The 13,972-nt window shown below is 51.7% G+C and overlaps 1 protein-coding gene across 2 annotated transcripts; it reads left to right on the top strand.

Annotated features, from left to right (window-relative positions):
* The first annotated feature begins 3,632 nt into the window (after positions 1 to 3,632).
* GJA4 (gap junction protein alpha 4) lies at positions 3,633 to 6,354 on the top strand. 2 transcript variants are annotated; one of them, XM_027109181.1, is made up of 2 exons: positions 3,633 to 4,705; positions 4,845 to 6,354. In XM_027109181.1, the coding sequence occupies exon 2, from the start codon at positions 4,862 to 4,864 to the stop codon at positions 5,861 to 5,863; it is 1,002 nt and encodes a 333-aa protein (XP_026964982.1). In that variant the 5' UTR covers positions 3,633 to 4,705; positions 4,845 to 4,861; the 3' UTR covers positions 5,864 to 6,354. The 2 variants fall into 2 exon arrangements, with proteins under 2 accessions (XP_026964982.1, XP_026964983.1); XM_027109182.1 differs by having other exon boundaries at positions 3,647 to 3,740.
* The last annotated feature ends 7,618 nt before the right edge of the window (positions 6,355 to 13,972 follow it).

The raw sequence follows: 13,972 nt of genomic DNA, 5'->3' as shown, positions 1-13,972 counted from the left end.
CCTCCTGAGAGCCACAGGGGTCCCTCCCTTCCTTCAGGGCCTGCATCAAAGGTCAGCTGCTTCATGAGAATTTCTCCCTTCTTCTCTTCAAAAATGAAACCACCACCTCCTGCGCCCTCATCCTCCTTTCCTGCTTTACTCTCCACCTAACAGGTATCACCAGCTAACACATTCTATATTTTGTCTGTCTCCCTCCGGCTAGAATGTAAAGCCCACAAGACAGGGAGTTTTGTTATCGCTGGTTCCTGGTTGATCTCCAGTGTCTAGGACAGCAGCACCAGGCAGTGCTCAGCGCTCAGTAAATAATTTGTTGAATTCATAAATTCGTATATGAGCCTGGGGCCCTGCTAGGTGCTGGGCATGTAAACAGGACTCAGCTGCCTGCCCTCAAGGGGCTCACAGACTAATAGGGGAGGGGGTAAAGACAAGTAAACAGTGCACCCTGGATGGGGAGAAGGGAAATGGGGATGGTTTCATGTGTATAGAGTTTCAGTTTTGCAAGATGAAAATGCTCTGGAGATCTGTCGCACAACATTGTGAATGTATGTAACACGACTAAACAGCGCACCCAGGGGCAGTAGGTGAGCCGCTGAGAACGTAAAGGCTCATCTAATCCAGAGGAGGCCAGCAAGGGGACTTCTGGGGGAAGGGACGTGGAGCAAAGTCCTGAACGACTGTAGGGCTGAGCATGTGAGGGTGCCCCAGCCAGAGGGGACAGCACGGACAAAGGCCAGAGTCAAGTACGGCTGGATCACTGAGTGAAAGGGGAAGAGGGAGGAGGCTGGAGAGGTGCTTGAGGCCAGGAGGCAAAGGAGAGCCACAGAAGGGTTCTAAGCAGGGCAGCGTGTGGTCTGATTTCTGGGGAAGGGTGGGGCTGGGCTGGAAGCCAGGAGACCAGTTGGGAGGCCACTGAGATGGTGGCCTAAACAGGGTCACCTAAACAGTGGGAACAGGCCTAAACAGTGGGAACAGAGGGAGGTGTGGGGGTCTAAGGATGTCTCCCAGGTGGAATGGCCAGGCTGTGGGATTGTCTTGGCCGACCCTGGCTCATCCTTTCCAGGAAGGGGAGGGATCATTCAAACTCTAACCTCCAGAGCCCCTAAGGAAGGGGTGAGGGTGAGGGCAGCTCCTCCCTCCTTCCCAGTAGCTGGGATCACAAAGGCTTTGGGAGGGCCTGGGCCCAGCCACAGGAGAGGAACTCTGGGAGCAGAGGCTGTAGTGGGGGTGTGGTGAGAACCCGCCTCCAGGGACCTCGGTTCTCATGCCCTCAGGGGTCAGAATTTCGTGGGCTCCTCGTCAGCTTTGGAAATCCAGGAGGCTCAGCTCATCATGGCCCTGAGGGACAGTCCTGGAAGGGGAAGCTAGCTCAGCCTCCTGAAGTTGAGGTCTGGGCTGAGCCCACCACACTTGCTGCCCCAGAGGTCCTCCTGCGAGGGCTGAAGGCAGGAGCCTGGGGCACCCACCCTGGGGCACCAGGAATCCAAAGATTGAATCCTGTTGTGGAGGAACACAGGCCTTTCTGACACCGGCCCCAGGCCTTGGACCCCACCTGCCACATTCCCTTTCCTTAGCTGCCCTATCCTTCACCAACATTCTGACCCCAGCTCCCTCCCTTTCAGCCCTTTCTGCTCCCACCAAGACCAACCCACTGACCCTTTTTGTCACAAAAATGTTTGTTACGTTTTTAGCCCCCATCCATTGGAAAACTTCCTGTGTACTAATATTATGCTATGTGCTTTGATTGGATCTCCCATCAGCCCGATACAGTAGGAACTATTACCTCCCCAATCTATAGAGGAAAAAACTGAGGCACAGGGGTTTAAGCAACGTGCCTAAGGGCACAGAGATAAACAGAAAAGTCTCAACTTCTAGGCCCTACTGCCTCTCCCACCAAGGCCGGTGAAGCCTCGGGACGTCGCGGCCCCCAGTCCTTGGGCCTTTGCTCACGCTGTTCTTCTGCCTAGAATGCTCTCCCCCCAGCCCCCATCTGGCTGACGAAAGCAAGTTTCACATATTGCAGTATGGGAAAATCATTCTGGCTTGTACATGAGTTAATTCGAATTTTATGCTAACTAAAACAGCCTGTTTGTGACCTATCAAACCTACGTTGTTCATCTGCTTTAATTATTAAAGAAAAGGGTGCATTGACCAGAAGTAAAGAACGTTCATGTTAAAAATAAAGATCACAACATGCCTCCCTTCCTGGGACGCCCGTGCCGCTACTCCTCCGATGATGACTCCCTTCCCAGGTGCCAAGGCCGTACTGACTCACTGTGCGCTGCTGAGCTGTGCTTTTTGGGGGTTTGGGGTTTTCTGGGTTTTGCTTTTCTTGAAACCTTGAAGGAATGTATCCCTGACTTGTTCGATGTTCTTTGTTCTGACAAGATATAAACTGTGCTGGAAACCATGCTTCTCCAGAGCAGTTCCTCAGAGTTATCTGAGAGGCTGTCTCCTGGACAAGAATCCTCAGTGTGGCTCAAATAAAACTCTTTTCTATTCCTGCTATAGATTGTTGATTGTGTCCATCGCCGTGGCTAGCGCAGGCTCCTCCAGGAAACGCTCCTAACCAAGTCCCTCTGAGTCTAGTAGTTCTCAGAACTCTGTGCATCTACTCTAACCCCAGGGCTGATACGCTCAGCTCCTGCCTTCTGCTCCAGCCAGTGGGAGCCCCAGGCCAGAGACCACATCTGGCTGGTTTGTGGTGAAGTCCCCAGCTCCACATACAGTGCCTGCAGCACACAAGTGTTCACACACAGGATGATGCCTGAATGAACAATGGCAGGCTCTGCCCACCCCTAATTCCTTGGGATGTCTCCCCCCACCCCGTATTTAGAGGCATGAGAACGGGATCCAAGCTAAAGGTCGGGAGAGTCCCCGCCAGCCATCCCCTCCCCAGTCTCACGTGGTCCACGGGCACTTCTTAGTGCCCTCTGATTGTGTAGCCTGCCCAGGAGTGGGGATGTTTGAGAATTCTGCAAGAACAGGGGCTGGGTAGAGACCCCAGCTCCACCACAGACGCCAGGGAGGGCAGATTAGAACCCCTCTCTCCCAGTGTGGTTCCCCATGCCCTAACGAGTCTTGATTACCCAGTGTGGCTTTCCTGGTGACCGCAGGGCACCACAGTTTCCCCTCCAGAATGTGGCTTTGTCCCGGGGGGGGGGGCACTGCGGGGGGCACCCTGTGGCCACCCCACAAATGAGGGGTCTTCTCCCTTCTCACCAAGGGGTCAAGGAGATGTCCTTCCCTAGAGGCCCCCTCACCCTCATCCCCACCCGCCCATCTCTCACAGCCTCTCAGGCCAGTTGCCTGAGATCAGAAAGTTCTGGCTGCAATCCTTTCAAATGTAGCCACCCTGGGAAACTCACAACCCCGAAACCCCCTCCGCGAGAACCTGTTCCACAGCCAAGGAAGCTGAGGCTGGGAGAGTCTGTCGGCCTGAAGACCTCGGAGGGCAGACGTGGAAAGCAGCGGTTTCTCATCCTCTTCCCTTTCGACCCCCAGCGCCACCTCCCGGGCCCCTTCCTTGAGTGTGGTTTCAGGGAGCCTGCACCTCCCGTCCCGCCCCCGCTCGGCTCGGAACAGCGCCCGCCGCCCTCCCGCCGCTTCCTGACCCCACCCCGCCCCGCGTGCTATTTAAGGCGCCCCCGCCGCCAGGCGCCGTCCAGCAGGCAGGGCTCCCACGGGCGCCGCTCCGGCCGACGCGCGTCCCTACTGCCACCTGGGCCGCCGGCAGGCAGGCGGTGAGTTGGGCTGGGGCGCCACCTGCCAGCTGACGAGCGGGCAGGGACAGGTTGCCACGTGCCAGGGGCTGAGGGTGGCTGCTGGGGGACCCACCGCGGCCGCGCTCACCCAGCCTGCTGGGCCAGCCTCTGCGCTAAGCCAGGCTCCTGCCTCCTTCGGTCGCATCCTTAGAACCCTTGTTAGTAGGAATAGTATCATTTCCATTTTACAGGAGAGGAGTGCTCAGAGGTCGTCACTTATCCAAGGTCCCAGTTTGTAGAAGAGTCAGGATTTGAACCCAGGCCTGGTTCCAGAGCCTGGCTCTAAACAGCTTTGCTGCTGGGGAGAAGCACCACCCCTGCCCCTTTCCCCTACCTTCCTCCCCCCACTCTCCCCGTGGTGTTCTGGGAACTTTGTGGCCTGTGCCTCCACCCTGCCATGACAATTCCTTTCAAGAGTCTAGAATTTGGCAGCGACAACTTTGGCAGGGGGAGGGGATGGAGAAAGGGGACAGGATCAAGTGTCGGTACTTGAGCGGCAGGTGGTCAGTATCGCTGACAGGTGGAGCTAATGCAGGATGCTGCCTTGAGTGTCTAGCATGCCTTCACCCACCCCACCATAAACTCAGAGGTTAGAGTGAGGCCAGCTGGGTGAGAGCTGGTGGGGTGGGGAGTGGGGACCTGAGGCTTTCGGCCCCCTGAGAAGCTGAAGATATCACCACCACCACCCACTCCCCCACTGGCTGGGGGGGGGACAGCCTGTCCTGGGCAAAAGGGAGGAGGGGCAAGGCACAGCTTTGTGACCTTGGATAAGTTCCTCAAATTCTCTATTCCCTTAGGCTCAGGAGCCTCACCTTGATCCAGACCTCCTTCGGCTGTGGTCACCCTGGGACTGCAGCTGGGAACAAGAGGGACACAGATGTGACTAGACAGGGACCCTAGCTGTACCCTTGCCAGAGCTTAGCAGTCATCATCCAAAGATCTGGGTGTGAGTCCCCAGGCCAGTCCCTTCCCCTCCTGGAGCTCAGTTTCCCTGTAGGTAAAATGGGTGTGGCCGGCCTCCCTGCAGGCTTGTTGCTAGGACAGCTGAGAAGGATGCTGACAGTGTCCTCTGTCTCCCTGCAGACGGAGGCCCAGGAGCCATGGGCGACTGGGGCTTCCTTGAGAAGCTGCTGGACCAGGTCCAGGAGCACTCGACCGTGGTGGGCAAGATCTGGCTGACGGTCCTTTTCATCTTCCGCATCCTCATCCTGGGCCTGGCTGGCGAGTCAGTGTGGGGCGACGAGCAGTCGGATTTCGAGTGTAACACGGCCCAGCCAGGCTGCACCAACGTCTGCTACGACCAGGCCTTCCCCATCTCCCACATCCGCTACTGGGTGCTGCAGTTCCTCTTCGTCAGCACGCCCACCCTGGTCTACCTGGGCCATGTCATTTACCTGTCTCGGCGCGAGGAGCGGCTGCGGCAGAAAGAAGGGGAGCTGCGGGCACTGCCGGCCAAGGACCCACGCGTGGAGCGGGCACTGGCAGCCATAGAGCGACAGATGGCCAAGATCTCGGTGGCGGAGGACGGTCACCTGCGGATCCGTGGGGCGCTGATGGGCACCTATGTGGCCAGCGTGCTCTGCAAGAGTGTGCTGGAGGCAGGCTTCCTGTACGGCCAGTGGCGTCTCTATGGCTGGACCATGGAGCCTGTGTTCGTGTGCCAGCGCTCACCCTGCCCCTACCTCGTAGACTGCTTTGTCTCACGCCCCACGGAGAAGACTATCTTCATCATCTTCATGCTGGTGGTTGGACTCATCTCCCTGGTGCTCAACCTGCTGGAGCTGGCGTACCTGCTGTGCCGCTGCCTCAACCGGGGGATGAGGGCCCGGCAGAGCCAGGACACGCCCCCAGCCCAGGGCACCTCCTCGGAGCCTTATGCTGACCAGGTCTTCTTCTACCTCCCCATGGGTGAGGGGCCCTCATCCCCGCCATGCCCCACGTACAATGGGCTCTCGTCCAGTGAGCAGAACTGGGCCAACCTGACTACGGAGGAGAGGCTGGCTTCTTCCAGACCCCCCCTCTTCCTGGACCCGCCCCCCCAGAGTGGCCGGAAATCCCCCAGTCGCCCCAGCAGCTCTGCTTCCAAGAAACAGTATGTATAAGAGCCCGGGAAGTCTTGCTGCCTTTAGTGCAAGACTCTGCAGAGATGACTGGGGCTGGGGAAGCAGGTGCTTGCTGGCCAGAAGGCCTCACTGCATGCTGTTCTTGAACACCTGGGGCCTTCCTGGTGACCAGAGGGCACCATAGTTTCCCCTCCAGAATGTGGCTTTGTCCCAGGCACAGACAGAGGCAGCTTGGGGTGCTCTTGGCCAAGGGTGTTTGGGCCCTGTGGTCTTTTTCACCGTGTTCAAAGGGACTCGGAGACAACTTCCTCCACCCCCACCCCCTGGAAGATTCACCTCTGCCCAGGTTGTCCACACACCCTGTCCTCACAGAAAAAGGCTGGTCGAGGCTGCTGGGTCAGCCTTGATCCCACACACAGACAGAGCCTGTGCTGGATCTGGCCCTGTCAAGGGGACTGGGGTCTTGTTCTCATCACTCCTTCCTAGTTCTGCTGTTTATCCTTCTAAAATAAACAGGACTTGACCACAAGCGAGGTGTGTATTGATACTGTCATGATGTGCCTGGGGTGGGGGGACAGCTGCTTTACCCAGGCTTCCTTTATGGTCCTGCATAATCTGTCTTTGGCCTTAGCAATCCCAACACCAGGCAGCACCTTCAACCCTCAAACTCCTACATACTGCCTCTCAGCAGCTCTGAGTCCTAAACACTGCCTTTTGAAATGCCCCAGCACCAGCCCCCTCAACCTGCCCCTTAATCAGTGGCCAAAGCAGAGACTGTCCCCATCCTGCCCCATGGCCATCCAGTGCCCCAGCCACGCTCCCCACTGCAGTGTGCTTCCTTACTGGACACTGCTCCCCACCCTGCCTGCATGCCAGCCAAGCCCTTCAGAGTCCAGCTCAAATGGGCCTGCACCCCTCGGTGTTTGGGGAGGCAGGTTTAGATCACTTGCCCCCTCCTACCTTGGCCCTGTCTAGTCTGCCCACCAGAAGGAGCAACTCAAGGACCTGCATCGTAAATCCTCCCCATGCACCTAAAACTCACACAGTGAGAACAGACAATGGCAGTGTAGAGAGGTGGAAGGGACGGCCAGGGTCCAGTGGAGGAATCGAATCCTGCCTCTGAGTCACAAAGGTTGCAGGAAAAAAAAAATAAGCAATTGAACTAGATCTTGACAGATAAATAGGAGTCTGCTGGGGAGGGAAGAGGACACCTTGTTTGGACAGAAAACTGTGCAAAGGCATGGAGAAGGGGAACCGTTGGGGACTGAGGGGGTGCTTAGGGCCTGATGAGCCATCTAGGATGTGGGAAGTACAGCTGAGGATAAGCCCAGTGTTGGCAGAGTTGACATGGAAGGTGACCCGGATGGAGGCAACACTCAGTGGCCCTCGGAGGCAAGCTGTTGCCTGCTGGTTGTCCTCCCCTACCCAGGGAGATCTGGGGGTGGGGCTGGAGGAGGGGATGGGGTCCATCTCATGTGGCCACATGCTTCTCCTTGAGAACCATTATAGCGGGTGAGCAACCTTCCCCTGTCCCATCAAGATAGGTCTTCAAAACACCAGCTCTGTATCCTTCACCCCAGAATTCACTCACTCACTGCTTACCCATCAAGTCTGAATGCTCGGCCTGATAAGTTACAGCCCTCACTCTTCCAGCTTTGGTTCCCATTGTTCGCTCTGAATCCCTGAGATCCAACCAGACCAGCCTCCTCACAGCTCCCCAGACTCACTGGGTATGTTCTCACCCTGCTCCTTTGCCAGCCTGGAGTGCCTCTTCCCCACACTTCCAAACCCCACCAGTCCTTTATACACTTCCGTACCCTGGAAAAGGCAGAGCCTGAAGCAGAAGAAAGAGTAAGATGAGTTTTGATGTTAGAGGGTCCTCAAATTAAATGCTGCCTGTAATACGTATAAAGCCATGTGGTCTTAAGTCAATCATTTCACTTCTCCAAGTCTGAGTTTTCTCAGCTATAAAATGCAGATAATATTGCCTGCCTCACAGGTGCAAGAAATAAAAACAATAGAAAGTATATGAGTGCACCTGGCTCCTAATGCCATGCAATAAAATTCAGCTCACCCTCTCCAGCAAGGCTATCATAGGTTCTTCCTCCTCTAGGAAGCCCTCCCCCACTTCTCCAGCCAGTCTCCAGTGATGATCTCTACCTTTCGGCAATCTGGATCACTGCTTGGTACGAGCCTATTTCATCTCCCCAGTGAGCCTCGAAGGACCGCCGGGGAGACGTTCTTCATTTACCATGGGCCTAGCCCTGCACTCAGTTTTTTTTTTTTTTTTTTTGTGGTACGCAGGCCTCTCACCGTTGTGGCCTCTCCCGTTGCGGAACACAGGCTCCGGACACGCAGGCTCAGCGGCCATGGCTCACGGGCCCAGCCGCTCCGCGGCATGTGGGATCCTCCCAGACCGGGGCACAAACCCGTGTCCCCTGCATCGGCAGGCGGACTCTCAACCCACTGCACCACCAGGGAAGCCCCCTGCATTCACTTTGACTATAAAGTGAGGGATTAAGTTAGACTGGGCAGAAAGTAGACTGTTCATACGTTGGAAGGGCATAACTCCAGGAGGCTGAGGTCCCCTTCCAAGGGATTCTCCCCAAGCCAGGCTGAGAGGCCAGATCTGTGGGGTCAGAGGTTGGTCTCTTAGAGCCAACCCAACCTGGGGGCCCTGGGAGCCTGTGTTTCTGGTATCCCCTACCTGTCCTGGCTTGGAAAGGTGGGAGAAGACAGGTTTAGGTGAGTGAGGAGGGCATCCATCCCGTCCCTCAAAGCTTACCCACTCTGAGCTTGGTGCTGGGACTTGGGCCTTTGGTAAGGCTGGGGTTGGGTCCTAGACTGGTGGCCACTCAAACACAAGGGCAAATGGGCTGGGGGTTTAAGGATGAGGATAGTGTAGTGGGGACGGGACCACACAGATTAGGGCAGGGGCAGTGCGGTGAAGACTTATGAAATGAAGAGTGGCTCTAAGCCCCAGCCCACCCCTATTCACTTCCTAAAGCTGTCATAACAAAGTACCACAGACTGGGTGGCTCCAATGACAGAACTGTATTGTCTCACAGTTCTGGAGGCCAGAAGTCCAAGATCAAGGTGTCCACAGGGTTATTTCCTTCTGAGGGCTGTGAGGGAGAATCTGTTACATGCCTCTCTCCTGACTTACGATGGGTTGCTGGCAATACCTGGCATTCCTCAGCTTACAGAAGCATCACCCCCATCTCTGCCTTTATCTTCATATGGCATTCTCCCTGTGTGCCTGTCTGTCTCTAGGTCCAAATTTCTTCTTTTTATAAAGATACCATTCCTATTGGATTAGTGTCACCCTAATGGCTTCGTTTTAACTTGCTCACCTCTGTAAAGATCCTGTTTCCATATGAGGTCACATTCTGAGTGGCTGGGGGTTAGCAATACCTTTTGGAGGCACACAATTCAACCCATACCACCACCCCATGGGCCCCACTTCACCTCCAAGCACTGGTGGAGGGGGGTCAAGGAGAAGGCTAATATATATTGTACTCAGGCATCTCCTTTCTGTGGCCTGGATGGAACACAGCAGATTCACATCTCACGTCTTCCATCGCATTCTTCTTCCTCCCACCAGCCTATCCCTCGTCACCACCAAAATTCAAGTTGGTAACAGGCAACTCTTGGTCACAGAAAAAGCCGTAGGAGGCTTGACTCCTGCCTCCCACCCCCACCCCCTCACTTGACTGTGGTCCTTTCCCCTCTCTGGGCCTCAGTGTCACCATTGTGAAATGAAAGGATTGGATGAGAAACAGGCATGTGGCAACTAGGCATGAGGAGCATCGCAAGGAATAACCTGCCACTGATCATTGATCTGCAGCTCACAAGCGATGTGCTATTTTTCAGGAATCAGAACAGATTCAAGGTTATTTCTATAAGGTCAATTCCAGTCACTTGAATCCACATTGCCTTCCTGAGTAGAAAAGAAAGGGATGGGGTTATGTGGAGGGCACTGGGAATTTTTCATAACCCAAGGTCATCTTATCTGCAGCCCATGGGAGCAGTGAACGTCATGGGCCACACATAAACAAGACAGAGAGCTCGTGGGCTGGGTGATGTCAAAACTTCTTCCCCATCTAACATGCTGGCTCACTGACCACTGGGTTGCTGACCTCATGAATTTACCACTGACCTCCAGTGCCTTGACTGGAGGTCCTTCATTTCCTTTTCACACTAACGTCAGCATGACTACTGATGTTTGCAGGAAGAGGAATTCATCTCAGGATTGTTGGAACTTCTTTTTCTACCTTACAGCTTCTCCCACCAGTCCTGGCTCAGGCTTCAAGGGTCACATGAGGCTCAACAGTTCTGCCCTTCTTATCCAAGCCACACACAGATATAGCCACCAGGCTGGTCCTGAGCCTGCTTTTCTCCTATTCCTCCAGCTGACTCTGATTCCAGAAGTCTCTGGCCAACCTGCAGTTTGTCTACTTTCCTCTTAACATGTGCCACACTCCCCTGGGTGCTAGGCATGATACTCCAGGTGGTCAGAATCCAGATTATCACCTCTCTTGTCTCAAAACTTCTACCTCTATTAATGCAACCTAGGGTTACATTAGCTTTTCTCTTTTCTTCTCTTTTTCATATATAGAATTTGCGGGAGATAACAAAGGTAATGCATGATCATTATAGACAATGAGATCCCACCATCTTGGGGTAACAACTGTTAATATTCAGAAGTAATTCATTCCAGACTCTTCCATGCATATATTTAAATAAAATCGGAGTAAAGGTGTACCTATAATTTTGTATTCTGCTTTTTAAATTTTACATTAAATCATAAGGCTTTTCACCATGTTATCAAGTATCCTAGGAAACACCATTTAATGGCTTTATCATATGGCTTTATCATTATCTACTTAACCATGACCCTGATATTGGATTTTTAGAGTGTTTGCAACTAATTATCCTCTATTATAAATTGTCCTGTGGGGCTTCCCTGGTGGCGCAGTGGTTGAGAGTCCGCCTGCCGATGCAGGGGACACAGGTTCGTGCCCCGGTCCGGGAAGATCCCACATGCTGCGGAGCGGTGGGCCCGTGAGCCATGGCCGCTGAGCCTGCGCGTCCGGAGCCTGTGCTCCGCAACGGGAGGGGCCGCAGCAGTGAGAGGCCCGCGTACCACAAAAAAAAAAAAAAAAAATTGTACTGTGATGTGAATGTACACAAAAGTTTTCCAAATTGCCTATTTCCTTAAAAGAAAGATATTCCAAGAAGTGAAATTACTGGGTCAAAAGGTATAAAATTTAAAATATTTTTTAAATTTAAAAAAAAAATTTTTTTTTTAAAGAAGATGTTGGGGGTAGGAGTTTATTAATTAATTAATTTATTTTTGCAGTGTTGGGTCTTCATTTCTGTGCAAGGGCTTTCTCTAGTTGTGGCAAGCGGGGGCCACTCTTCATCGTGGTTCGTGGGCCTCTCACTATCGCGGCCCCTCTTGTTGCGGAGCACAGGCTCCAGACGCGCAGGCTCAGTAGTTGTGACTCACGGGCCTAGTTGCTCCGCGGCACGTGGGATCCTCCCAGACCAGGGCTCGCACCCGTGTCCCCTGAATTAGCAGGCAGATTCTCAACCACTGTGCCACCAGGGAAGCCCCCAAAATTTTTTAATTTAATATTTTTAATTAAAAAAAGTTTTTAATGGATTACTGATTATGAAAGTAATCCATTGTGAATGATTCAGAAATGCAGAAAAGCACAAGCAAATCATAAGTGAAGGCATCAGCTACCTCTGAGGGTGGAGAGAAGGTGGAGCTGAAAACAGGAGAGCTGACTGAAGGCGGTGGGCTCATGGGTCCCCTCCTCCATTCTGAGCAGCTAGGTGACCACCCTTCCCCTACCCTGTGGAGCGATGGGAGCTCGTTCTCTGGAGAGGATAGAACAGCGATGGACGGGGAAACACCACGCCGAGTAGAGGGTGGCAGCGCCATGAAGATCATGGAGGAATGAAGTGGAAATTTACATACTGAATGGCGAGACGCTCAGCCATCTCCCCCGAGCTGGCTCCCAGAGCGCTGGATGATAGATAAGACTATAAGACTGCAGGCAGGGAAGGCTCCTCGAGGAGGTGAGCTTCAGCACCTGAAAGGTGAGGAGGAAGGCTCCAGGGAAGAGATGGGGAATGGGGAAGAGCATCCTAGATAGAGGGAACAGCTGAAGAAGAAAGGACCTGACGAACAAAGGGGATCGACATATTCATTGTTCAGGATTATTTTAGATATGAAACAAGCTTCTTTCCAGTAAAAATGTGTTGTATATTCAATAGCATCATATGAAAGTGCCCGTTTCAAAGCACCCATGCTAGCACTATTAAAAATCTCAATTCCCATGATTATTAATCAGAAAAAAATATATATCACCTTTCAATGCATAAGCCTTGATTACTAGTGAGCCTAAACATTTTAACACGTGCGTCTTTAATACGTTTCTTCTGTGACTGTTTTTGCCCATTTTTCGCTCATGTTCTGGTGCTTTCTGATTAACTTGGGCAACCTCTTTACAGAGAGATTTCAACTCTTTATCTGGCTTATTTGTTATCTTTAAAATTTCACAGTGTGTGATTTTGTCCTTTTAAATTTCTACGTAGTCAAATTTGTCAATTTTTTCCTTTACAATATTTTTATACTTATACTGTTTCCCACTTTCTAAGACTATTTTTCCTCTTTGATATTTAATACTGTAACCTGTCTTGAAAATAATGAGACAAATAAATAATTATTGAATGAAATAAAGCATGAACAAATAAATTAATTTTAGCATACAATGTAAGCTGAGGTGCTAATTTTTCCCCCAATAATTAATGATTCCATCAGCAGTTATTGAATAATCCTTCCTACACTAATTTGTGATATCAGCTTGACTGTATACTACCTTTTTATACATAAAACAGTCTATTTCTGGACTACCTAAAATTATATTCCATCAACCTATCAAATTATATGATACTACCACCCTTTTCATGAGTGTGCCTGTGTAACACATTTTAATGTCTGCTAGAATACATTCTCCCTTTATTGTTTTTACTTTTCTTGAGAATCTTGGAAGCCAGGTATATATTTTCGAGGCAGGTGTTTGAAAGAGTCTTCTAAGTGGAATCTGACAGACCCGAAAGAAAAGAGCTAAAGATATGGCACTAGATGTTCCCCAAGAAAACAGACAGCTAGATGGCCAAGCCCCACCCATTCACTCAGAGCAGCTTTTTAGTGACCCACTCTCAAATATGAGTGCACAGCCAAGGATGTCAGGTATTCAAGGGAAGCGCCTTATGTGAAAGAGTCTGAAACAAACAGAATAAAGTTTTCTAGAGGAAATAGAGATTATGTATGGAGAATAAAACTTTTTTTAACTATCACTGCTTTCTTCAGAAAGATAAAAGAGTGTATTGCATCCATGAAAAAAGAAGATGATGCTCTAAAGAAGAAATAAGGGACTTCCCTGGTGGCGCAGTGGTTAAGAATCCGCCTGCCAATGCGGGGGACACGGGTTCGAGCCCTGGTCCGGGAGGATCCCACATGCCGCAGAGCAACTAAGCCCGTGCGCCACAACTACTGAGCCTGCACTCTAGAGCCCGCGAACCAAAACTACTGGGCCCGTGTGCAAACAACTACTGAAGCCTGCCTGCGCACCCTAGAGCCTGTGCTCCACAACAAGAGAAGCCACCGCAATGAGAAGCCGGCGCACCGCAACGAAGAGTAGCCCCCGCTCCCCGCAACTAGAGAAAGTCCGCGTGCAGCAACAAAGACCCAACGCAGCCAAAAAATAAATAAATTTTTTTAAAAATGAGTCTTTAAAAAAAAAAAGAAGAAGAAATATGCAGAGAATAACAACAAAATCAAGTTCTTGGAAAATGAAAAACATGAGAGCAGAATTGAAAACTTCAATAAACATTTTGGAAGATAGCTAGGCAATCACCCCAGAAAATAGAGTAAAAGACAAAGATATAGACATTACAAAAAAAATTTTTTTAAGTTAGAGGATCAGTACAGGAGGTCCAATTAACAGGAGTTCTAGAAAGGGGAAGAGGAAGAAAAAAAAAAAGGAGTGGAAGTAATCAGAGAAAATCTTAGATTGAGAGGGCTACTAAGTGCCCAGATCAATGGACAATATAGGTCCACACCTCTGAAAT

This window comes from Aethalodelphis obliquidens, unplaced genomic scaffold (genome assembly GCF_003676395.1).
Source record: "Aethalodelphis obliquidens isolate GAN/ISIS:26980383/991018 unplaced genomic scaffold, ASM367639v1 scaffold9, whole genome shotgun sequence".
Lineage (NCBI taxonomy): Eukaryota > Metazoa > Chordata > Mammalia > Artiodactyla > Delphinidae > Aethalodelphis > Aethalodelphis obliquidens.
The sequence above is the reverse complement of the archived record's forward strand: the minus strand, read 5'-3'. Positions and strand labels throughout refer to the sequence as shown.